Source organism: Choristoneura fumiferana, chromosome 23 (assembly GCF_025370935.1).
Source record: "Choristoneura fumiferana chromosome 23, NRCan_CFum_1, whole genome shotgun sequence".
Lineage (NCBI taxonomy): Eukaryota > Metazoa > Arthropoda > Insecta > Lepidoptera > Tortricidae > Choristoneura > Choristoneura fumiferana.
In genome coordinates this window covers 12,360,310-12,388,302 of record NC_133494.1, presented here as the reverse complement: position 1 = coordinate 12,388,302, position 27,993 = coordinate 12,360,310, and the positions used below count along the sequence as shown (strand labels likewise).

The window sequence follows — 27,993 nt, the reverse complement described above, 5'->3', positions numbered from 1 at the left end:
TACGGAATCCTTAAAATTTAAAAACTCCCGACATTGCCCTTTCAACGTTTAATATTTGAAAACGACTGAACCAATTTTTATCAAACATAACATGGTCATAACCAAAGATTTAAACTCGCTTTATGTAAGAAAAAACCCTCTTCGAAATAGGTCCATCCATTTCAGAGCTACACAATGCTACAGACAGACAGACAGCCTTTGGCGTCAAACATACAAACACCCCTCTTTGCAGCAGGGTTAAAAATGAGTTCAATGATGATACCATTTCCTGCGACACCGATAACCGACAAGCGAGACGGGACACGATCGATAGGTTTACGCGGCAGTTTATTGAAATTGAAAAAGAGGACTGACCAGCTGCGATCAGTAGATTCCGAAGTTTGAAACTGATAGAAAAACTTAAATAGGACGGGAAATCACGGTCCCGTTTTTTAAAGTACGCCGTGAGACAATCTTAACAAAGATAAGCAAGTCACGGAAAATAGTTGTGAACAATCGTTCAGAAACAGTACACCATTTTTCCTTTGAAAGAAGGAAAAAAAAAAACATTTATTCGCGACATTTTACAAAAAAAAAAAAGAAATTGTCACGAAATGGTCCCAACTCAGCATGATGTCAACCTGCAGACGACGCTGGTCTTCCGCTGGAACCAACCTTTGTTTGTATGTCTCGAGTCCATCCCTACAAATATTATAAATGCGAAGGTAGGTAGCTCAGTCTGTCTGTTCACTCTTCTAGCTTAAACCACTGAACCGATTTTTTAGTTATAATTATGTATTTGTAGTTTGAGACTCTTAGAAGGACATAGGATATTATTTTTATTCAAGAAATTTGCTTAGTTGCCACTGGATAGCGATAAACAAATTCTTCGCAAACTGCTACGTACCGTACTTGACTACGTTCGTAAAAAAAAATTATGATCATAAAAATAAAGTCTATTTTTGAAACATTAGTTGTAAGAGCGGCAATATTACACATTCCGTGGTAATTTATGTAAAGTCGAGATTTTTTTTTATACCTTATTGAAGCTTTATTTTTATTTTTGTAATTCGCTATAGCGGCCATAGTAATACATAGGTAAAGGTAAGTATGGGGCTATATACATATTACGGTTCGAAATACATAGCCCCATGACAAACGAACAGACACTAGACGTCGGCAGCTCACATGTTTCCCTTTGAGAACGTAACCCTGTTAATCTATCTACGTCTTCCTGCACTACAAAAAGATACTTGAATTTAAAATTCCCACAGTACCCACTTTTCACTTACCGCGACTCATTCATATTCGCGAGCTACCTTCTCTAATTGAGTAATGTTGAAGGCGAGGTGGGGAAAAGTTATGATAATGGGGTCCAAAGTAGGTGGCTCTGTTTGCTTAAATGTTGAGAGACTGGCGTGACGGAACCTCAGCAATTTCACAAATAATATTTTTTACAGTATTTTTTATTTTATGAAAGAAAATTTAACCGGCTTCAAAACCGTGAAAATCATTTTCTACAACTTTAAAGCATATGCGAGTCAGAAGGAGTGAACTAAGCCCAGTTTGTATTATGTAAAGGAGCCGACTAAGATTTAGCAGAATGATGACCGTGGATATAATGTAAAAGTGAGAAGTAATCATTTACCGATACTTTTGAATTAATGTTAACAGCTTTTACTATTTTTATACCGGTAAAAAATAACGTTAAATACGATTTAACGTTAAATTTGTTTTACAGAGGTAACGATACCAACTTTTTAACGGTATTTGAAGCCCTGATTTGACGGCGTTGACCGTTTTCTCGGTACATTGCACACTGTGGCTACGTGGTGGCTACCTATTAACACACGCAATTAATAGACAAAACCAACAGCTTAAACACCTTAAAAGCAATTGCTAACAACTTGGACCGACTTGCACGCGCGCTTCTTCGCACGCGGTGTTTGCGGGCCACCACACCTCGGCTTGTTCGATCAGTCTACGCCTCTGCGGAACAGAACATTGCGAATACGAGATTTATTTTCCTTGTTATTCAGTCATAACACGCTTTGCAAATGTTTTTATGAGGTTACTGTTGCCCGCGCTCAGTCCGTGTAGAATTCGTTTATCGCTATCCCGTAGGTACTATGCAATTTTCCGGGATAAAAAATATCCTATGTCCGTCTCCGGGACTCAAACTAAAGCGGTTAAGAAGTTTGAACGTGAAAAGGTACGCAGCAGATTTACAAACTTTCGCATTCGTAATATTAGTGGGATAAGGCCTTAGGTATCTAAATAAATATAAGGAAAAAGATTTCATTTTAAAATTCTCTCACCAATAGCTACATCATCAAAGAGTAACGTGAGCTATTATTTAATTCCGAGAATGTTTAAAGTTCCCATGATATGTATATCTTATTATCCTGTGTTCTGTTATTTTCATGTGTTTTATGTACAATAAAGAGTTTTACAATACAATACAATATGTCTACGAAGTTGCGGGTGACAGACAACTAATAATGATTATAGTGTAACACAACATACCTATGCATAACAAGCCTAGCTACGATAAAAACACTGTATACGCACTAAAATAACCCTGCTTAAAATACCTTATACAGGTACTTTAGGTCAAAAACCGAATTCAAGTTCTCAAGAAACACTTACAAAAGTTCATAAAAGTTCACTTCTTCCGAATTACTTTCTAAATGGTGTCTATTACATATAATTTATGATTGCTTTCGGGAAATATACTTACTATTGTATAAATAATCTGCCTGACTGGCAGGAACAGTATAAAAACTACTGATAATTATCACATTTTTTTTAACATCCCGTACAGTTTTTACGCTAATTCGTTCTGTTGTACAATTTGCATAACACTAACGGGAAGAGAAAGATACCGTTAGAAAATCCACAAAAACTGCATTAGTTTTGGGTTCTACTTTTTTAATGATTTTAGGGCAACGCCTAAACAAATAAAGACATTTTTATATGGCTCTAGAGCAACTTTTATTAAAAATGGTTCACCGTTAGGGCAAAAAAGCGCAATAACATAGTCTCTTTTAAATAAGGACAACCATTGTTTTCTTTGGAAAGCAACTGCCAATAATTTCTTCTTTCTACTTGAAACAGTTTAGCTCTTCTGAGAGCTCTGACTCACTTTAGATTAGGTTATTTGGAAATATTCAAGAGTTCCCTTCCTCCCGTGCAAAGATAGTTTATAGTTTTGCAACTAAAATTCAAAAGGCATTTTGATTTTATGGTAAAGTTTCCATCAAGCATTTTGGTATAGGTCATTGATTGTTTTTTAATTAATTTAATGGTGTAAAGGGGTTAATACTCGTAGACTTTCACATTTTTTTCATCAAAAGAATTATAGTGTGTCGTTTGTTATGCCAATTACCCAGAACTCTACTTAAATTACAATAACACCATCATTTACTCGATCAATACAAAAAAAGACATGACTGTATAAAGTTGAACTAAAATTGTGCTTGATTTCAAATAATCCGTTGGCATTAAGCCTGCTGCTGAGCCTGTTGAAATAACAATCTAAATCAAAACCAGGGCTTTCAATTAGCCAGCTTTCCGCAACCAGAGTCAATAAAATTCACCTTCGCTCCACACAGCGTAACCCGTAAGTCCGTAGGGTTCGGCCCTTACGTAAATCATAACAAACATCTTGCCTAACCCTTCGGTCGGCGTCCACCAAGTGTCGTTAATTGGTGACCCGGCCTAGGGAAATTGGTCCGCTGTACTTGCTTCCGTGGCTTAATGACTAGCGGGCCGGTGGACGGACTACGGAACCCATTTAGGCGTGTGCAATTTGTGTATGCGTCGGGGGTTAGCCGAGTGGATTTGGTGAGTGATGTCTAGGTATAGGTAAGGAGGCCGTCTGCTGAGCCTGAGCTCAGGGTTTGGAAAATCCAGCGGGGACCTAATAGAAATGGCCAACGTTTGTGCAACATTTGTTCAAAAAAGTCCTTGAAACAAAAGACTGATCGGATTCTAACTAACATACTCAACCTTCTTGGCTATTTGCCTTGCGAGTTAGAATTACTTATACTTAGTTTGGATTCGGCAGCTAATCAGTATCAGGTTATTTGAAATTTACGGAAATAAAAATAACCTGTTCAAATGTTTAGAAAAAGCCGTAGCGTGTTTTTTAAACTTAAGACAAAACCTTTAGGCGGTTTGATTGATCCAGGGGATCGGTGTTCGAGCCCAGATGTACTCGCATTTCTAATTTTTCGGAATTTACATATGTGAAATTGTCTGATACCTATTAGGTAAGTACGCCAGCAAAACATAACATTTCTTAATGTACTCTAAGACCGCGTGTATTTGAACTCAACCTCAAACTCTATTAGTCTGAAAGGAGGCTTGTGTCCAGCAGTAGGACATACTCGTTTAGAGGCCGAAAATGATAATGATCATATTCAAATATTTATAACAATAAAAATGTTTCTTGCCGAAATATAAACTACGGATAGTATACAAGTAGGTAATACAAAGTTATTTAGACAATTTAAACTTATTCTTCAGTATTTCCTTCGTTTTGCACGTGGTGGCATAAAAAACTGCATTATGAGGAATGTTTGAGCAGTAACTGGTCCAGGTACAAAATGTCATCGAGAAGAAACGACCGGTAGCTTTCTTCTGGCGAGAACATTTTATACCCGGCCTGCTACGGTCATTATTTAAAACAATGTTTTTTGGGAGATTTTATGATTTTTATTTGCATTCCTTTTAGTTTTGCCGCTTTCTTAACTTTTTTTAATGTTTCTACCGCTGCGTTGTATAGTTCGACATGGTTGAAGTTAAAAAAAAAAACTCTCAGATAACTTTGAATAGCAGCAATTGTTACTTATACTTCTACATTAAAATATTTATATTCGTTTGATCTTTATAGTAGATTATGTCGTGGCCTGGAAGTAGGCAATTGCTGGCTGAGTATCAGTATTAAACGGACGAGCTTGCGAGTCCGTTTAACTAATACGAAGCCAGCAATTGCTATTTCCAGCCGAGACAATATAAGCTTTTCTCAAAAATGGTGAATAATTCTGAAATAGAACAAACTTTTTCTTTAATATATTATAAAAATTTAATTTTATTTCAATATTTTCTTATGCTTTCCCGCCTTTTTCATTAAAAATAACTGCAGGTGTATTTTTCCACGGAAAAACACCACAAGCTATTTCAGACCCAATAAAAAAAGTCCGGAGTTCCAACAAAATATCTGATACCGCCATTAGACTTGGCTGTATCGACTTGTGTCAACATTTCCATGGCTTTTTAACCTTTAAAAAAAAAGTGACTGATTGCAGGCGCGCTAATTCATTATTTCGAGCTAGCGCCGCCTGCAATTCTTTTTAACTTTTTAATTTTTCGCTGACCATAAACTATGCACTTCACCTTCTGATATGTAAAGAATAATGTAACTTTACGACATTTTAGATAAAAACAGTTAATAAGTATAATATTTTTTTTTTATAAGTACAGTTCTTGCTCGCTAATCCTGCCGTGAAGCAGCAATGCTTCCACTGTGGTGTTGCGGCGTGGAGATTAAGACAGCCGGTGAAATTACTGGCACTTGAGGTATCCCATCTTAGGCCTCTAGGTTGGCAACGCATCTGCAATACCCCTGGTGTTGCAGATGTTTATGGGCGGTGGTGATCTCTTACCATCAGGAGACTCACTGCTCGTTTGCCATCCAGACGAATAAAAAAAAGTTTATATTATCATGTAGCTAAGAAGCTTGTCCTTACCACGAGTGACCATATAGGGCTAGCTCTTTTCTTGCGTCAACGTATTGGCATTGCCATACAACGAGGAAACGCAGCCAGCCTTATGGGCAACCTGCCCAACAGCGATCTGCTTATATTTTGTAAATATTGGTTTTAAGGCTTAGAATAAGTAAAAATCTAGTTTTTTTTTTTTACATAAGAGTGGGAAAACGAGTATGCGGGTCACCTGATGGGAATCAATTACCTATCGCGGCCCATGGACGCACCAACACGTGGGATAACACAGGTACGTTATGCCGGCCCTTAAATCATCATCATCATCTCAGCTATAGGACGTCCACTGTTGGCCATAGGCCTCCCCCATAGACCTTTAGTCGCTTCGGTTTGCAGCGGCCTGCATCTACCGTGAACCCGTGGCTTAAATAAATAATAATAAATATTTTATTATTAAAGTCAAACAAGTCTTTAACCAGGTCATCCGTCCATCTCGTTGGTGGACGTCCTACGCTGCGCTTGCGGAACTGCGGTCTCCACTCGAATTAGCTCATTGAAGTGGCATGGGCAGGTGGGCCATATAGCACGAAGAACAGATGGCCGTTGGGGCCTTTAGAACTAGTTGATAAATTCATTAATTTATCAACTAGTTCTAAAGTTTCTACTTAACTTATTTCGATTGGCTATAAATTGCCAAATTAGTAATATGTATACATATTTTTATAAATGACCCACTACTCGTTTGCCACTCTGTGTCATAAAAAACTAAAATGAAGTAGGTATTTACATATCTAACTAAAGCGGGGGTTGATTTTAAAACGCTATAACTTCCCGTACAACAACACCAACCATGTTCGAGGAACTCCATAATGTTTATTCGTCTCATCAACGGCGCTTCGGAGATTTTTACATTTTTCTTGATTCGGCCGAGGCATGGAATAAATATTAATAATAAAGGAGGGTTTGCCTTCCGAATTACTCTGAGGAGGCGTAGCGTGTTGACGACTCCTAATTTGGCGTAATTTGCATAGATTATGCCGGTTCGCTGAGTGCCAATCTTTTTAAGTGGCTTCTTGTACTCATGCTTGGCTCCGCCGCGGCTCTATAATGTATTTATTTCAAAGAGATTTCCGTTCTTGAAAGTTTTTGTCCGTGTTTTGGTTCGTGAGTACAGTTTGATTGGGGTTTGAGTGTGGAGGGGCCTTGTACTAGTATACTTATATATACTCATAGGTAGCTATGTTTTTACAATCAACTTTGTTTTTACAACTTTGGCCGTGTCGATATCTTTGCCCTTGACTGTACAAAAGATCGCAAGTCATACATTGAATAGTATCAACAGTTTGCCCATTTCGGACGTACAATATTGGTGGTCTTAAAATTAAATGCATCGACACGGCCAAAGTTGCAAAAATATGTATACACGTCTTTATGCACTTAACATTAAGGCCGTGTTTACATATTTTTGCAACTTTGGCCGTGTCGATATCTTTGCCCTTGACTGTACACTGCCCTTGACTGTTTAAATAAAATTTGTAAGTTAGTGGAAACACTTAGAGCCAGTTGAAATTAATATATTTATCATACTTTACTACATTACTTACAGAAAAATATACAAATACGACCCGTGTGCGCATTGTGTAGTCTCATTTGTTCATATCCCTGTTAAAATCCTAAAATGTGTTATATCGTTTCTAATTAATGAATCCTAACAAGCCAAAACTCTGGTCGACCTCCTCCACACACAAATATTGCCTAATCCCCACCCTCCATTCGCATGTTATTTTTCGATATTACCCTTTTTTACCGGGACAGAAGCGTAAATCAAATTTATTGCCATTTTTATACATGCATTAAATGTTTATCAACGATTTCTTTGCTTTGTCCGGCCGAGTCCGGCCCCTTTTGATTTTTGAGTGGGATGTTTGAGATTAGATGGGCAGGATTTAGGTGGATGTTTCTTAGTGTGTTTTATCCATAGATAAGGGATCCTGGTTTTTCCCGAATTATTAATTTTCCAACCGTTTCATATTAACGAATGTTTTTTTTTTCTTAAACTGTGAACTATTCAGGATATATTTCAGGACTATCAGGTAGAAATCTATAGGTAGGTAAGGTTAGTTTTACAATAATCATGAAATGAGGGCTATCGTTTTTTGGCTTTTTAGATGGCGCCACTGTTGCGTGAGGTTTTTAAGTGTGGCTTTCAAAGTCTGTTATTACGGGCGCGAAAACAAAGTTTAGATTAAAATCATATTCAATACACCTTAAAACCGTACCATAAAAATATCGAGCAACCACAGTGTTGCGTAGTCCCGTTTTGTTCGGTAAAAAAGGGAGGACAAAAGTTTCCGAAAGAAAAAACTGTCTCAAAACACAGACATGCATTGCCCCGTAACGCAGAATTGCCATAATTAATTTCAGGTAATGCAAAATATTCATAAAATGATTCTAATTTTAAATAAATAAAAACTATGAGATTTGCAATTTCGGAGACCTCACGCTACACTAGCGCCTCTAGCGGCGAATTCATACTTGATAGCCCTCATTATTACAAGTAAAAGAAAAACTTTTTCCATATGAAATTGTTCATTGAGGAATTAATTATTTGGGAAAAATATTTTTATTTATTTATAGGAAAATCACAGATGAAATAGTTTAGATAGTGTCATACTCATGAAATGTAATTAATGTAGGCAATTTAAAAAAGGATGATGCACGTGGTTTTGTTTTTCTATCAAAATATGTGATATGACGCATAATGTGTTCACCACAAATAAAATAAGCTTACCTTTCATAATATGATTAAAAATATCTTTATCTTTCGCTCTCTGTCGTTTCCCGCTGTCGCAAACATGAGTCAAATTTAATTATTTTTCTATTATCTCCGGCTAACAACATCTTAAATATGTAAGTAAATATACACATCACATACATATATCAGTCCCCACCAAAATATCTAAAACATTTTAAGTATTACCAGCCCGAAAAAATCGCGCCCAGCAATTTAATTACGCCCCTAATTCGACCTAAAAATGTAAAACACGTATATTTAATTTGCGCACAAATGGCATTTAATGCCTATACGTGACATTTAGAGTGTCCATTTAGATTTTTTAGGTTGCCCCGGAGGTGGATGGGGAAGGGGGTTCCGCTGAAACGACTGAAACAATAAAAGCACGCGGGACGATCTTATCGATATGTGGTGTCGCGCTCCGGCCCGCGGCAAGAGCGGCGTTAGGCTGCACTTCCATCATGGAATATTAAAGTTTGAGTTTATTTAAATTTAACTTAGATTAGCGTGCAAATCCATCAAGTAAAAAAATAAAAAAAGTTATATATAAAAAAAAAAAATTAGGTTAGGTAAAGTCAGTAAATATATGTAAGTATTTATGATTTTTATGGCACAAAGATAGAAAACAAACACAATTTAGAAACGTTGAGATTTATTGAATGTTTGTCGAAGTTTTTTATTATTATTATTGTAACAGTAAAGTTTGTTGTGGTATTAATGAAAATACGTTTATAAATACATATGTTGAAAAAATCGTTTCCATTAGCTTAGCATACACAGTTTTACAATCACCATTTTATAATGACAATTTTGATATACCTACCTATTTAATATTTAATTTATCGATTGATTATTAATTTTATTTGTAGACTTTGGCGACCCTTGGCGATATCAATTTAAATCAAGCCAATTAGATGCTTATACAATAAAGTAATACCTACCTATGCTGGAATAAAAATTAAATTAAGTAAGCTAACCTCTATGGACTTAAAAGTCATGGAAGTATTCCTTGCTGACCTCATTTGATTCATTCATTCATGTTTCATTAATCATTTACTTACTTAATGGTACTAATTTGTACGTCAAAGTTTGCTTATTATTTTCATAATGCTGCCGTTTTCTTGGCAAGTTGAAACTAGTGTACTGAATTCAAGCCTCGTTGGAGTCTTGTACCTACAGCTATCAAAAAAAAACTTTAAAAAATACAAAAAGATGATCTAAACTTATGTATCATATGGTACAATGCCAAGAGAAAGTCTCTATTATTGCTCGTGTCGCGTCGCGTGGATTGAATGTTCGTTTTGACGGAACCCCAGCCTTACCAGTAACAGCCTGAGGCCGGGTCTGCTTCACGATGAAAAATCATTTGCTCCCGTATCCTTTGTTCGACAATTTTCCTCGCGTCCATTCTAAAACATTTTCCACCTGTCATTGCGCACGTGGGAGTTATATTGGTGCTGTAATGTGAAATTTTACTGTCACCTAGATCAGTAAATATGGTTTTTTACAACGCAATCCTTTCCGGATTCAAATATTTTGAGACGCCATATACCTCCATTTGTAGTAGGTAAGTAATTTGTATTTTCTTACGTCATTATACATTAAATGAGCATAATGTTTTTTTTATTGCTGCTATATTTTATTAGCCATTTGCTATATTTGTAATAGGTACGTACAACCAAATAGGTAAGTATATATATATTGCATGGACCGTGTGAGATCCCCTTCAGAGGTTCAGTGACCACCCAGAAGATTTTGCAAAACATTGAGTTCGATGAGTTCATAGTCAAACTGGAGCCTATGTAGGTAGGTAGGTACGTACCAAATATTAAACCCAATATCGAACTCGAATCGAAAATCAATAGAACATTTTGTGTCTAGTCTTATCAGAGAAATATCGATTTGATATTAATTATAGATATAATGTTTTACACTTTTATGATTTTCACTCATAATTACTAAGTAGTAGGTACTGCGATACGAGTAGACTGTCTACTCTTGACCATGGTATCCGTTCACTTCGCAACTAACGTTTGGCAACGTGATTCATTTCGCAACTTTTCATTTCGCAAACTCTAACCCCCTTATTCATAAAACAATGCTTTGTCCCTTTCTAACAAATACAAATGTCGAAGTGACAGATAAGGACAAACGAATTTTAGCGGCATTTTAACTAAAATAGGTTTGATTGTCGTTTATGAATAAGGGGGTAAAGCTGTAAATATTTCAGGAGGGCCATTGAGTAGAAAACCTTTAGCTTAGGTTAGGTTAATTTTATAAAAATCCTAAAATAATTACAGTTTCAGAAATATTAAACAGTTGCGAAATGAATCAGGTTGCCAAACGCCTTTGACCACCCACTGTAGGTACTTAATGGTAATGTTGGTAACACCAAGGTAAATTATTACTCGATTGTTAGCGTGATAATGATAAGTCTCGATTGTGGTAGTGATTATTAATTTATAGGTGTCGTTAAAATAAGTAATCATTACTGTTATGTAATTTTATAGCTTTACTAGCTTTTGCCCGCGGCTTCGCCCGCGTGGAATTCGGTTATCGCGCATTGTTCTCTCGAGAACTGTGCGTTTTTCCGGGATAAAAATTAGCCTATGTCACTCTCTGGCCCATAAACTATCTCTATACCAAAAATCACGTCAATCCGACGTTCCGTTTCGACGTGAAAGACAGACAAACATACACACAAACATACAAACGCACACGTACACATTAGTATGGATATATGCGAATGCTCTGTTTATTACGTGTTTTTTATTTTTATTTTGAGAAAACAACTAATTTGAATGAAAAAATATTTAAATATAGTTTTCAGACGATCTCCGAAAAGATCGAAAATAATCGAACCGTTACAACAAAGTTGAATAGTTTAATAATGTTTTTTTAAACAGTAATTTTACTAACTTAATAATTGTATTGCGTGTAAATTCAACCGATACGTTTATGTTCATATTAAAATACAAAGTTTATTTTGAAATTTTAATACTATATCGAAAATAAATAGACATGCTCACTAATTACAAGTCCGAAACATAATTACGCCCCCGTACCGTATACCCGGCGACAAATGGCCTGCCACTATTCGACACTATCACCACGAAACAGAGTACAATTTTTTTTTCGCTACAGTACTTGGCCATTGAAGCTGAACACCCCAACTACTCGTATATATTCGTAATCAGTCATGCATTCAAATACTCGCTCAAACAAAATTTCAAATTCGAAATACTCAGTGAAGCGAGGCCGGCCGTCTGGCCACAAGTTTTTAATACAACCAAATAGGGTGGTCAGACAACACACAAGATATCCTACATAGTAAGTACAGTCGCGAGATGAAAACGCCATTGGATTTATTTTTATTTCAGGTTGGCATGAGCTGCAAATAAACATCCTTCAGCTTCTAATTATCAATTACAGTGGCAGACGCCTCGCCAGTATGTCGTTGCGTTATTTAAAATACCTACATGATTAATAATATGGAATATCGCTATGACATTTGCAGTGAAAAGGTTCGCCACTTTGGCACGTGATTCAGTATATATTTATTCTGTTTTTTTTTTCAAATTTTTCCACCCGACCGCTTAGATTCTAAAGGGGGGGGGTTGGACGCTCGATTTTAATGAAAATTTGCACTTAAAAGTTGAATATTTCGCAAACAGATCACTGAATCGAAAAATCGTCCTGGCAACTTCTCAATGGTTTTAAAAAACCTATCCACCTATACCCCACACTATAGGGTTAGTCCAGGAAAAAAAATCACCTCCATTACGTCCGTAGGTACGTTTTTTTTATTTTACTACTTTGTCGGCGTGACTGATATGTATAGTATATTCATGCCAAATTACAGCTTTCTAGTACTACTACTAGTACTTTCCTAACTACAGAACCCTAAAAAACGTCACACACAAATGAAGAACTTCTGTACTGTGTTACTGCACATAATTATCTTTGAGAACCTGACATTCTGCGTATCTGACTGAAGCGTCAAAAGGCTGTTGAACGTTCCCGTAATTAATAGAATCCAAAAACAACACGGAGTATGTAGAGCTAATTTTAAATCAAATCCATTTAGACGTTTTAGCATTGAAGATTGTTTGATGATGACATCCATTTATGCATCACAAACTTGCGAGTTTTTTTTAAGTACACTTTTGGTATAATCTTTTTCACTTTGGTAGTTATACTAGTTATTAAGCCATTAATTAACGTTAACATCAATTTAATAGCTAGGTAATTATAGAATGAAAAAAAGAGTCACTCCTTATTAAATGTTTCTAATGGGGTTAGGCGATCACTCGTGCTATCATCATTTGCTGGAAAAGAGAAATCTCTATTCAGTGGTAAGCTCAATCAAGTGGTGTCAAAATGTACTGAACTATCGAAAGCCTCGTGCTTAATTTAAATCTTGATTTTTTCCTGCAGGACGGCCATACAGCGACTGTGACAGGCGTCCGCGACCGGGTTCCGGTTAGTATGAGTTTAGTCGCCTGCATTGCATCCTTCAGTGCTTCTTATTGACCCGTCACACGGCCAAGGACTTTTTTAACCGACTTCAAAAAAGGAGGAGGTTCTATGTTCCAATGTTTGTATATTTTTTTTAGTAATTTTGGATAATTACCCTACTACCCTATAAAAGCTGATCGAAACTAGTAACAAAAGTAGGTTAACAAACTTATGCTGCTTATACTGATTCCGGTCCAATACGTTAAGATGCAAAGATATGATGGCATTAACTGAAAATCAGCGCTGTAGTAGGCACGAACCTATTTATTACAGCATAATGCTGAGTCAAGTTCCTTTTCGACATTATCAAATGTTTTTGCAATTTGTGTTTTATTTTAGGAGTTAGTGTACTTTTTGATGTTGAATAAATGTCTGTATAATAATATAACACAAGTAGTTAGTTATGCGCCACTAAGCTAGGGGTCACGTAACCCAGTCGCAGTCTCACGTCGCGATCGCCAACGTCGGACTTTGCGAAAACGCGATCGCTTCTATTTTAATTCTAGCTCACCAATTTCCTGTTAATTTTTCGTTTCTACAAACGTTCAAAGCTTTAACAGACTCAGAGAACGTTAGGTACCCTGCTTACCTAAAACAAATACGGCATTGTTCGTGCAGTTTTCCATGCGTCGGCGTGCTATCAATTGTGTTTGCACCCAAGCTGATTTGGTTAGCTGATTGCAGCCCCCCTCGGCTCGACCCCTCAACCCCGCGGTCAGCCTCTCCTCAAACAAGCCAGGCCGTTCCGGAGACGGTCAACCAAAGGATGAGTAGGGTGAAGCGGAATTTGCGAACTGGTTGAGCGAGTGGTTATGATTTTAAAATTTGTTAATGAATAGTATATAGATATAAAACACGTGGATAGTAAATTTTTTGGTAATTTAATACGTGATAAAACAAGGAGAAAAACGGAAACGTGTAGTTTACTACAGTCAAACTAACTCCTTGGTATCTATAATTTGTCACCGTCTTTATTTTATTTAAAACATTTCAATCCGTCCCAGTATTTTGTTTATTTCAACTATTATAATATATACCTATTTAATAGTATTTTAGTGCTCTAAGATTACAGCTACTTTTGAGCTGGAATAGGTATACCAACCTAATTACAATATTTTCCAAACACAGATAATTTTCTAAGTACCTTTTTTCACTCCTGAAAGTGTACTTTTGAAATCGGTGCTGATTAGTATAAGTAGTTAAAACGTCGTATTATGTGGTAGTTACTTACTGAATTTAATTTCTTTCTGTGTAGCGTGTAAGATTAGTTTTAAGTTTCACTTTTGACTAATATTAGTTGTGCCGAATTTCGCTATACAAAATTATTTTTTCTTTCGTTCTATGACATGGACTGGATTCGATAAATATTAGGTAGGACTGGATTGGATAAATGGTAGGCCGAATTGTTACGAATATCTAAAATCTAACATGTGTTCAACAGATTGTGTTCTCGTGTTTTGTCTCAAATATGTTGGTAGGTAGAGCAGTATCGCGTTTTGTTTGCACTTGTTTGTACTAACAAAGACGAGTGACCACATATGGTTTTCGTAATTTATTGTGTATGGTAGGACGGCTGTACAGTTTAGAGATCTTATTCGGATTTTGAAAGAGGTGAGCATTCCTAGGATTCAAGGGAATTGGGTGACACGAAAACTGCATTTTAATTTTTTAGAATACTCTCTTTATCTCGTTCCTAAATACATTTTTACAACCAGTATAATTATTATGTATGTACCTTTCGACAGATTATCGGCTATAACTACTCTTTGTTGTGATAATAAATACCTATGAATAAGTACAATATTTACAATAATACAAGTCTCTGTATTCTTAATTTAATAGTTTATCAGTCATTTTCAAAGAATCTTCAAATACATCTACTTATATACCTATTTGGATTTAAGGAGTTGTCTCTATGAAATGCTTATCTAATAAAATATTTTAAAAATAAATCAATACTTATTTCTACATCTGTCGACAAGCTTGAACACATGTGCAATTAAATTAACAATTGTTTGCGTAATTTCTTAAAATCATGCACCTTTTATATTTACAAATATACACTAGTCTAGACCAGCTAGAAACACTTAATCACAAATCTTAATCATTCTAACAATAAATATCTCGTATAAATCAAATTTAAATCTCGATACCTATAATATGTACAAGCTCATTGGTTTATCACATTTTAACAGGCCCTTCGACGGGCGGGTACTAGAATTAAGTCAACACTTGGATGCTAGAACAGTCAGTATGGCCGCCACACGGATTTATGCGTTTGTATCGTCCCGTTGGTGATTTTGGTGGAGGTGGGGCTAGTAGTGAGGTGTCGCGTTGATCGCGGCGCGGGCGCTTTGAGCTCATTGCGCACGCGCGGCCGATCCACCACCGTCGAATCCGCTGCTTGCACTTGTTTCATCTCCTGCAGCTCCACATTCGCAGGCCGCGTCGGATGGAACGCTGATTTAACCACCTCTATTGGCTCCTCGTCAGACTCATCAGAGATAGTCGCATCGTGAGTCGAGTTGACTTCTGATTTGGAATCCGCTTTCGATCGGTCTGGACTAGCGTTGATCATACTACGCGGACTACCACTTTGTCTACTGCTCGTCGGCGACAGACGTGCACTAGAAGTATCTAATGACGACACATTGCTTTGAAGGTGCCTCAAAGCATCGTATGGACTTATACCGTTTTTCAGTGTTAGTTCCGGAGGTAAGGTCTTCAAACTTAAATCACCAGGATGTGGCCCGAATGGCAAGAGCCCATTTGCTGGAAGGAAAGCACCAGGAGGAGGGATCAGGCCCGCCGCTCCTGGCGGCAGATTCGCCATCGCTGGAGGGAACGGGAATAGATCCGATCCCGGCAGCGACATCGGTGGTGGTAATGCTGCACCTGTTGACAAGAAGAAAACAAACGTTAACATCCATTAAACCCAATATTCAGCTTTTTATGACGGCTACTGTTGCCTGATTTGCCGACATGACGTAATATGAGATACGACTCCCCGGGGACGGCCCGGGGCGCGGGCACTCCGTTGATTCCCTGAACATCGAGGGTGCATAATCGTACTAAGGATAATGTACAATCTGTAGGCGTTTAAAGGCGGCTTCACCGAAAGGGATGTTTTTTTAGCGCAATATCGGGAGGGCGAGGGTGCAATATTTATTTATCCGAATGCGACGTCGTCTTTTACGTAGCAGACAACATGCCGGGGTAATTCGGCACGATACATCTCCTTTCTGTTTAGTACGACGGAGTGGATGTCGGTGCATTAGCGATGCCGAGCACGCGTGGCCACGTGTGAGCGCCCGCCGCGCGCCATCTCGATAAGGAGCGCGGTATCTCTCGCAGCGGACAAAGAGGACACGGAAAATGTGAAATTTTCATTAGCTACAGTGTTCAAAATGTTCTTGCATCGTGCAAGCTTTGATTCTCGATAACGTGTAAGAGAAGCTAGCACATAAAAAGGACACGATGCAGGCGCAGATTGGGCCACAAAGGGCTCCGAGGTGGTACAGAGCCCGGTCCTCTTTTGCACTTTTTCTGTTTGAAGCAGTAGCAGTGGTGCGCAGACCACTTTAAAGGCAGTGAGGGTGGGAGGGGTCGTAAGTAGGGGGTAATTTGGTGAGGTGGGGGCCAATATCGGCGTCGCGCCTGATTGAGGTGATCCCGCTCGTTGGATTTGATTCCGTTTTTGCTTTGTCTGTTATTTTTAATTAGAGGTCATTGAATTTACCAACGTAGCGTGTTGTTGAATCACAAATACAGAAGATTGGTGTTATGCTATTAGCAAGAAACATTGGAGTTTTAGAGCAACTTTATATCTAAGCATGTCATTTACAGTTAAGTAGACACCTACTTATATAGTTGAAATTGTAAAACAGACATTTAAAACAAAAAAGCCAGCCAATATTCGCCGGATCAAAATTAGGTATTCATTTTCCGACCTTATGAATCCGACGATGCAAACGAAGTTAATGTAGGCTTAATAAAAGTCTGTAGGCGTTTGAGTACAGTACGAGTACTCCTCGCGTTGCAACGACGGAAACAAAAAGTGGCCAGTGGCGCGGCCGCCTACATTGGAATAAAATTGACTCCACACTCTCTCGAACGTGAAGGCGGTGCTTTTTTAACCTTTTTCTATAGGTACCCTCTACCCCCCCTAGCGGACTTCAACGGGTGGTTTTGCTTCGGTCGGGGCGGTGTTGTTTTTCAGCGCTCAAGAGCTGCTTCTTTTATTTGAGCCGCTTTTGCACGGCCTTGAGGGGGTGCTGTTGCAAGCAACATGTTTTCGAGTGTTGTTTGCTAAATCGGGAATTTTAAAATTAACAAATACCAGTACAAAACGCTGGATGTTTTTCGAGTGCTAAATACGGTGCTTCTGTCTGATCCTGCACGAGGGTTATGCAACTCGATGTTTATGCATGATTAATGAGTGTATTATCGTTGCTGCATGTATAATCTCTTGAGATAAAAGAGTATCAAAGACTTGTCTTGGATACTCTTTTATTTTCAACCACGGAATCAACAATAATAAAAATGAAACTGTCAAGCGAACTAAAAGCACGAGGCCCTCAGCTCAGTCTCTACGGTAATTAATTTGGGATCTGCATATTTTATGACAATTTTCGAACTGGATCAAACAGGAGCAAAGATAAAGCAGGGCTCCAGGGACTTTGGCTCCTCATAGATCTTGGATTCGTCTTCACTTCTCCGTATTTTTACAAACTTTTATTTAGTTTCACCTGTCCCGTTGTTTGTCTGTCTGACTGCTTGTCTGTCTGTCTGTTTGTCTGTAATCAAATCTTGCAAGTTAAACTTGACCAACTTCCAGTAGTCAGATTGACTTGAAATTTGGAATACTTATGTAAAATACAATAGTCTAGCAGTAACATACTGGTATCTAGTCCGGCCAGGATCGTCTGCGCAGGACGGAACTCTTCAACGGTTAATGGCATCGACTTGAAATTTGGTATACAAATGTAATTTGGGTCACAATACAAGTACAGTCAACAAAAAGTACAGTCAGCAAAAAAAACTTGTATTAAAAATGCAATTTTTATGGTTAGGTTAGGTTATTTATTATAAACCAAGTGGAACTATGCCATACAGAAGTGGAACTATAAAAAGCCTAAACACCTGACACACGTAACAAAAGACTCCTTCCTAACACCTTAGAAAAGTTGAAAACCCCTCACATTATCAGTTTAATATCACAAAAATGACTGAACCTATTTTGATCAAACATAGGTAAGATAAGAACCACCGCAAGGAAACAGAGTCGAAATCGATCCATCCGTTTGAGAGCTACGATGCCACATACAGACATTGGCGTCAAACTTATTCCCCTTTTTTGCGTAGGGGGTTAAAAAACGAAGTTTTCTATTACCTTTAACGAGTGCGGCCTGGTCCCTCAGTTGCGGCGGCCTAAAGTAGTCGGCCCAAGCGTAGTTGAGGTAGGCCGCATCCAACCACCCCGGGTTGAGAAGGAACGGGCTGAACGCCCCCGGATGACCGTAACCGTAATCTGTAAAATGAAACACGTTTAGGGCATGTTTCACCACATAATTTTTATATGATAGATAGATATAAATATCAACTCTTATTTGGAGAAAACAACAGAGACGGCACACAGACGTCTTTCTCGTAATATTTATAAAAGAGTGTGGAGAGGACTTTAATGCTTTAAACTCGTAGAGTACTTTGAACGCATGTAAGAGCCGTTACAGCTACCGACTGCCCATACATTTTCCATTTCAGTTCCGTTGCACTTGTCAAAACTGCACGCTATCGGGGATTCGTAACGGCCATACATTTTGAAAACAGCCCAGTGGATTGAACGTTACTGAGTTCATTTCAGCGTTTTACTATGAAATGAAATGAAATGAAATGATATATTTATTCCAGACGTTAGTTATATTAGACTATAACAAATGTTTTATGCGTAAGACATTGGACGAAAGTTAGTAAACGATTATGCGTTTGAAATCTGCCAAAGTCATCTAGGGTCAATTTGAAAATATATATATTTTTTACTTTTAACTTAGGACTGTTTTTTTTTTAATTTCTGTAATTTTGATTGTGTGTGTTTGCAGTAACAAATAAACGTTATATATATATATATCTATATGCCAGCAGTGAAAGGGTCAAGGAAAGTTAGGACTAAAAGAACGAAGAGCAGTCGCCTTAACAAATGTTTCGTATATCGTTGATTGAATTGGCGTGTTGATGTTTTCTTCCTGAATTTTGGTCAGTATATGCCAGTGAATGGGGAGAAAATGTAACCATCTCTACTGGGTGCGTTGGTAATTCCTATTGAGTATCGAATGTGAGGCGGATCCAAAGTCACCGTCTCAGCCGCGTCCGCATCCGCGAGTACTAAAGTCACAAAGACAGGCCGTAAAGGCGGCGACACACGGCCCGCGTTCTGTTTACCGAGCTATAACAAGGGGCCTGTATACAAAACGAGCCAGTTTACTACTGCAGTTAGTCGGTTCCTCTGTGCCATACGTTTTTACGACCCTCCACCGTCACGTTGCCTATCGCCTTTCAGCTAGCGAAACGCGTTTTTATTTGTTTAATCAATAGCCTACTGAAGACACTACTGCCGACGTCTTTTTTGTTTTACGGCATTTTTAATCTAGTCCCAATCGATCGGTTATAGCTCAGGTGTATAGTCTTTTTATTACGGGATTAAACTGTTTACGATCTCTTCATATACTTTGTCTTAGTGATAAACAAAGCTTCTTAGCGACTCTTGAAGTTTATTGTGCAAGTTTCGAATAGTTTGCCTAATTTTAAACTGTTTTAAACAATGCGAGCGTTGTTTGTTATCAGATTGACGATCGGCTTTGACGTTTTTATAGTCAGCTAAAAACGTTGGTAATGCAAACACTTTATAACTGTAAACAATGCTTTGCTGGATTAGTGAGTGTTTCGGGTGTCGTTACCGGAATCACGGGAGTTTTAAATTAAGAACGTAATGGATGGGCCGCTGTCGCGATCCAGGCGCCGCGTGACCAGCCCTGTGGCATCATGGAAACAATAATAAGTTAAACGTGGAACTCGGAAATGGCCCGCTCCATTTGTTAATGCCAGTATTCAATTATATCCAGTTCCCCGACCCTTCGCGTATGCGGGGCTTCGAATTATTAACATGGGTAACCAGAGTAATTCTTAATGCCCTCGTAACGTTTGAGATAAATATTTTGACTCGTCATACCTCGTTAAAGAATTATGCGTCTGTTTGAGCGTGGTCGGTCGTTGTTTTACTGTCGGTTATTTGCGTCTTGGGTCGTTGAGAAACAAAAGAAGATCGTTGAGAGGATCTCAAATCAAAAGCGATCGCGGCCAAATTGGTACCACCAGGACAATAAACGCATGGAGATACGACTTAAGTGTCAAATGGGCATTAAATAACTCGAACGAGATGCGAGTGTTGTCACTCGTAAATTAATGTGGAAGTGACGGGCGCGCGTTAAATAAATGGAATCAGAGTGTTATGGCTCATAACTCGGACGGCGGTATTGGTATACACCAACTATCAAAGCATCTACCGCTATTTATATAAACAATGGTGTGTCGGGTTTTACATAATATCTCTAAAGTTAAATGTAAAATTACGACGAGATCAATCCAGCGTATACCTAACTGAGTTTTTAATTTTTTTTATATGACTAGTTGGCAAACGAGCAAGTGGGTCTCCTGATTGTATGAGATCACCACCGCCCATAAAAATCTGCAACACCAAGGGTATTACAGATGCGATGCCAACCTGGAGGCCTAAGATGGGATACCTCAAGTGCCAGTAATTTCACCGGCTACCCACTCTCCACGTCGAAACACAACAGTGCAAGCGCTGTTCCTTCACGGCAGGATTAGCAAGCAAGATGGTGGTAGCAATCCGGGCGGACCTTGCACAAGGTCCAACCAACTGCAAAAGTAATTTCGAGATAAAGAGTTTCTTGTTCAAAATAACGTGTAATATAAAAGCATCGGTTCTTTAACATGGTCTATTCTACAGCGTGCTTCTACGGAGACCGTAACTCTGGAGTAACCGTTCACTGAAGCTTAACATCTGATATATCCACAGTATGGCGGTACGAGGTTATGAGGGTCGCTGCGTGTGGGTATTTTAGCAGCTCAGGGACATAAAATCCATATTTTAGAGTCAGGGGGAGGCGGGGTTGGCGGGGAGATCAAACGGAGTTTACGACGCGACCCGAGATTGTTTACATCTGCTACGGCCGTGGCCGCTCCAAGAAACTTGGTAACCGCTGAAACTGCAAGTGCCGCATATTAAACACGATTATTGTGACGCGGAAAGTTCTTGAGCTCATATTAATTTTGGTACCGTGGCCCGGTTGATATTTGCTTTTGCTGGAACAGCTTGCTCGAATTTTTGAGAGCTAAGCCATTTCATAAATCAGAGGACTTATGTCTGATACACTGGGACTGGGAATCACAATCAACAATCGGTTTCACTACTTCTTTCTGTCAGGGTAGAAAGAGATGATGAAAGCGATCGCGGACTTCAGCGCGTTAGACAATACGGGCTCTGTTTACTTACTACTCACTGATGTGGTATCGATAATCGTCTAAAAAGAAATTTTAATTTTCTTTAAATGTTCCACATTACAACAATCTGCGCCATAGATGAACGAACGAAACGAATAAATGCAAAAGTTACCGCAACTATCTAAGAAATCTTTTTATATGTTTCCAGTTGGCAAATTTAATGTTGGATGGCCCTTTTGGACAACATGACATAACCAATTAACCATTATCTTTGTCTTCTCAATTCGCGAAGTCCTCGACGACGTTAGCAAAGGCAGTCAAGTCAATAAAGAATTTGGACGTGTCTCTCCGACTGTGTGAAACTCAACAATATTTATTTTCTCAAAGTCTTTACAGTGCAGTTAATTAATCGTAACTGCCTTAAGCCGCTGCGCCATTGATCGCTATATTAACTTCCTTTGATGTTTATCGCCCGAGGATGTTAGTTTTTCCGCATACTGTCTTTTTATTATTGGCCGAAGTTTGGGCACCGACTGTTTATACAGACATCTCGGTGAACGTTGTAACATCAGAAATAGATTTGTGGTGTCAAAACATTTATAATTACGAGTACAGTTGATTTGTAGACCGTGTGGTGTGACGGCTGACTTAGTTCGATTGAGAATGTTTGTCTGTCTGTCCTGTCTGTCTGTCTGTCTGTAATCAAATCTTGCAAGTGAAATTTGACCAACTTCTAGTATTCAGATTGACTTGAAATTTGGTGTGCAAATGTAGTTTGGGTGACAATGTAAGTACAGTCAACAAAAAGTACAGTCAGCAAAAAGATTGTATTAGGAATGAAATTTTTAGGGTTATGTTATTTCATTCAAATAATTGTTGATAACGATGTAGAGTTGAATGTGTTATTTAACTGGCCCATTTAGCTATTCAAATTTGACTAATCATAAACGTGACATAAATGTCAAAGTTGTCAATCGGACATCACTTTCAGCTTGTCACAAAAACCCTTATTTGTGTCAATTTTCCCAATATATTTATGTATTTATTTATTAACCTTTCGATATGCCTAGTGTGAAATTCGAAACGCAAGAACCACTCAATCGTCATAATATTAGTTAATGGATATCGATAAAAAAAATAAAACAAAACTCAATACCTACACTTGACCGCAATTTCAAAAGACACCCCATGCGGCCAACACCATGTTTACTTAGGATCATACAAACCTTTGGGTTGAACAAAAGCCGAGCTACCAGTATTGTTTCAATTATTCGGATATTCTTAACATTGGCATCAATAACCATTTAAGCTGGCTGTCAAAACATTTAACTCTTAAAATGCAGGCAATCTGGTTATTTTTGGATGCAGTTAGGATTAAACGGCGCAGTGGAAGATGGCTTTAAGTTGTATTTGTCACGTGAATTGGGAAGCTAAATGGTGTTTGGAGTGTTAAGAGAAGGAACGATTTATTGGTATTGGGAGGATATTCTTGATACTTTAAAGTATCGAGTAATAATAACATAGGTACTCACGTTGTTAAGTTTAGATCATTGAAAACTACCTACTCTACTTGATCTAAGATTTTTCTATAAATTTCTTAACTTACTAGATACCTACTATTTGTGTGGCAGAACTCTTTTGATACAAATCTTTACCAATTTTTTGATTTATGATTTTTGTTTAAAATATGACTTAACAGTTAAAGCTGAAGAAGACTATCGAAGGTTTTATCATTAGCTCTTGATTAAGATTGATTTAGATACAATTAGTTTTCGATAAGACTAGGTAAGATATAAACAGCTGTTGCATATAAGTATTTTGATGTACCTAATTAAGTACTTTGGTATATCAAAATGACAGATTAATCAGTGGTACTCACATCGTGGTCTATTAATGGGTACACGATATTGTAGTAAATTACTGTAAAAGCTACTAATTAACGAAAATTTACTGATAAAACATATACCTATCGCGTAACAGTTTTGTAGATTTGTAACTTTTTTATGAATGTAAGAAAAGTTAACTTTTAGTACGAAAAATTAACAATTTCTTTGTTAAATATTTCTGTCTAATTGAACTCTACATACCCAATGTTCCTAATATTAAAAAGATACGAAGGGATAAAAATTGCTGAATTTATAAAAAAATATTATTAGGTGGGTAGGTATCCACTTATTACTTTACCATACCTTATTCTTTCAATAACAATAGTCATTTTTGTGCAGCACTTTCTGTTTTTTTTAATGTTTTATTTCTCTACAAGTTTTCGTCTAAGTACTGATTTGTTGTCACCGAAACCATAAAAAACTGGAACCATTTAGCCACATCGTACCATTTGAAATATTGCTAGGGATTAGCGTAAATAAAAAGTTTATTCGATTTAAATGGATTATATTCGGAATAAAACTATTTCGATTGCGGTGAGTGCGGCGGTGCGGCGGCCACATTGGCATCAAGCCAGCGCCCGCGCAGCCGCAGACTCGCGAAATGTGTCTTTTTATTTCAATTAGTGCTAAAATCTTGCTGATACACAAGCACACGGGCAAGACAGTTGCGTAAATAATAAGAATGCAGTCACCACCACCAATATCTGATACGACTCTATTTTTATGGCAGTTAGGACGTGTCAGATATTTTTGCACGCTCCACTGTGGCTGATATTAAAGCAGGTGGCTCTTTGCATGCTTGTTTCGATCCTTCCATCTATCTCCAAAATGCGTTGGCCACTGTTTTATTCCTCTCAGAATCTACTACTATTCTCTCTCTCTTGTACTATAGTTCCCACGGGGCTCATTGCGGATTGAGTAGTTAGCACCCACACGGTCGCTCACACACACCATATAAGTGCTTCACAGGGGCATATCGGTTACCTAAAGATCTTTTCCTTTACCGAAAAGCTCATGGTAATTTTCAAATGTAATCACATAATTACCTACGAAAAAATAATGACCTGCGTACCCGAGTTTGAACCCACGATTCTCTGCTTGAGAGACCATTATGTTCCCACTAAGTTATTACGTCTTATTACCCAGGGTTAGTACAAGTTAAATATAAAACACAAACAAAAGACATGGTAACTTTCCCCTCGCAATAATAAAGCTTTTGCTATAACAAATGTGTACCTTTTTAAGAACAAATTAAAATATAAATATAAAGAGTTTTTATAAAAATTGGTAAAATAATTCAAAAGTAGACCTAAAGTTAAAGGAAGTTTATTAAAACGTGACGGCTTTGTGAAAAAGCTTTCATTTACTAATTGATTATTAGGTAATAAATGTGGTCAAATTAAACTCGAGAAGAGTAAAGAAATCGAGTGGACTAAAGGATCTCGTTTCTCTATTTATTCAGGACTGTAAGACTGATATCTTAAAATATATTTCTTAAACGATAAGGTATTGCTTAATTATCTTGTAATTTTCTCTCTACGTACCTGTTTTCTGTATCGCTTACTATTTCTGGTGTACAATAACGAGTCGTTGTCTTTGTATTGTAATATTTTTTTATTAGGTAGGTACATATTATGTTAAACTTGCGACACATGAGATCTAGCTGAAAGAGCAAATGAGCGAAGGACGATCCGTTGGTATACCTACGAGGGCTTCGATCACAGAAAGGACGTAGAGGGGTAGAGGTACGAGTAAAATTTATTCCTGTTTGTTTCAAATAAATAATTAAGAGTTGAAATACAAGATCTCGTCGTGAAAGGTTTGCTACTTCATCAAGAGTACCTACTCGTATATGTATAAGCAAGCGATTTAGAAGAAGAAAATATCGAAAACGGAACAATTTTTTTTTCCATACCGAGCTCAGCTACTAACGGTGGTTGCATTAAGGCAGGGTTTCTCAAAGTGGGGTACGCGAACCCCTAAGGGTTCGCGACAAGGTTTACGTAATGGTGGCTGCAAAACTGGCAAGATGATTAAGATTGGCTTTTGGAGTATTTTTTCGTTGTCGCTGTCGTCTAGAAACTTTAACAGGGGTACGTGGAGCCATAAGTTTGAGAAACCCTGCATTAAGAGTTCGAAACTTTTGTATAAAATTCAACGGAATGTATTTATTTGCCAGAAGACCAAGCCAATATTAGTATTATTTAACGTTAATATGATGTGAGTTATTAATAGGTACGTGCCCCATTTAATAAAAAAAATCTGTATGTACGCAGTGGTAGAGCTACCTGTAATTAATTATTGTTATCTAAAGTGCATTGCATGATCATACACATACCTAAGCGATTTAAAAAAGGATAATTGTTAATTTTTATTTAGTTTAACACAAAGGCAATCCTGAAAACTTTATACTATTTGTGGGTAAGACTATGTATAATACCTACCCACCCATATTAAATTTAGGAATATCAAGCGATGTGTGAAAATTTCTTCGATAAGTTACCTGTGTAAAGTTTGTGAAGTAGTCCATATGTTTAAAAGTATACATATATGAATTTATGGAATGTAAATACGAAGATAAAGTAAAAATTTAGATAAAAAGGAAACTTTATAATGTTAGGAAGCTCTTGTATGTAAACCGTTAAAAAAGTTGTAAAACTTTGTAAAATTAACTCACTTTGTTTCGTTCTTGGTTCTCTCGGCCCATCTACGGTAACTTTGATGGCCTTGGTGTAGGAAGCCACTTGGCTCGGAAAGGTGCTGATGGTGATGGTGAGAGAGAAACTCTTGCCGCGGCCGCTGCGCCCCACAAATCGAAGGTCATTGAACTTGGCCACTTGGTTCTTCATCACCGCTGTACAGTTCCTCAGCTCAGCCATCACATTCTCGTCATTCCCAGCCTTGATGGTAACAAGAGTACCATCTTGAACGTCGTCGAGAGCCACCACTTTGAAGGCGACTGGGAGGGATTTGTTTGAACGCCAGTGGTTCGGCAGCACCGAGCATAAAACAGCTGGCGATCCCGTCGCCACCAGATCCCCGTGGCTCTGGCGGTAGTACTCGTGGATATGGGAGTATACTTCCGCCATACTTGGCGCGGGGGGGCTCGCGTGCGGAAGGTGCATCGACGCCACTCTAAGGTCTATCCAACCACACGCCACTGAATCTCACGCCACAAGGAACACTCGGAAAAGTTTCCGAACACGCGACCGAACTCCAAACTCGCGGGCCGGAAAGTTGCGAAGTGCGGGCGCGAGACGCCGAGCGAGCGCCGACTGCACCACTTGTTGGCGCGGGCCGACGCAAGACGCCGGGGGACGAAAAATAAACGCGCGGCCGATACCGCAAGCCGAAGACTCACGACGCGCGCCGAAGTCGCAGCGAAGGGGACGCGTGCTCACGAGGACTCGGTTTCGACTGATGACTGCGATACGACGCGACTTTTTCCGATGGTCAATATTTTGCGTTCGCGCGGTCGCCGCCCCCCACCCGGGTGGTGGCCCCTACGTCTCGTAAAAAGCGGGAAGGAGACGAAGGGTGCGGGCGCGGCGGAGTTGCGGCGGGAACGAGCGGGACGGCCGCGGTCGGTCTCTGCGTTTTTATAAAAATGCTCACCGAGTGGGACGCTGCGGCCGCCCGTGTCGAGTGGGAGAGGGATGGGTGGATTTTTTTGAACCGCCGCGGTGACGTATCGCGAGGCGGCGGTAATTAGGGCGCGGGGCGGCGGGAAACCGCGGCCGGTGCGAAAACCTATCAACGAGCTCATGAAAAATTATGATTTTCATGTTTGGCGCCGGAGCGGCACTCGCGGGGTGGCACTTCATTTGCGAAGCACGCGAGCTATTTCGGCGACAGGGGTTTTTGATCGACCCCTTAAATTGACATATTTTGACCGGATTACCGGATTGTTTATTTGCGTTTGCTTTTTTTAATTAAATATTCTTCACATCTTTGTAAGTTTGTATCATTACGAAATTCTGTTTCAGTCACAAACTCATAGATTATGAATCTTATCTTATTATGGATCTTTACGGTCACAGATAGTGGTTTTTTTCAGATATCTACTAAAAACTAAACCTGAAACTGACACGTTAAGTCATTATTCATTTCATTGTATTAAAACTCCTCCTTCTCCACGTACATAATACCTCCTCCAACTTTTCCTAACCTCAAACATCACGCAAACTCTTGAAAGAAAAGCAACTAAACAAAGAATGCGTGGTTGGCCGCGCGAGAGCGGGACAGGAAAGGGGCGGGGCCAGTTTCCCGCGCTTTCTCAGCGTGCTAACTTGGGGCCTAAAAGTTTGTTCAATGATTGTTTTTGATGCGTTCAGAATAAGTTTTTTTTTATTATGTTGGTCATGGCTTAAACCAATGTAAAATGTTTATACTGATAATCTGATTGAGAACAGCCGCCTAGCTCAAAGAATTATTTCAATTATTAACTTATTATATACTAAAAATTATGTATTAACACATGATAAATTAAAACAGTACCTCTACAAAAACGTCTATTCTTTAGAAAGCCTTGAACGAAGTTCTAGAACTGCTTCAATGAGTTTAAAAATCC

At 38.4% G+C, this 27,993-nt stretch overlaps 1 protein-coding gene and 1 long non-coding RNA gene across 2 annotated transcripts in view; both read right to left on the bottom strand.

Moving 5' to 3' along the window:
* Window positions 1-27,993, bottom strand: part of LOC141440887 (uncharacterized) — a 198,576-nt gene that overhangs the window by 136,467 nt on the left and 34,116 nt on the right. The gene's annotated exons all lie outside the window — the stretch shown is intronic.
* run (segmentation protein runt) lies at window positions 14,700-26,847 on the bottom strand. Its single transcript, XM_074105310.1, has 3 exons — window positions 26,101-26,847; window positions 18,410-18,547; window positions 14,700-15,912 (listed from the first exon to the last, which is right to left on the bottom strand). The coding sequence occupies exons 1-3, from the start codon at window positions 26,546-26,548 to the stop codon at window positions 15,266-15,268; spliced, it is 1,233 nt and encodes a 410-aa protein (XP_073961411.1). The 5' UTR covers window positions 26,549-26,847; the 3' UTR covers window positions 14,700-15,265.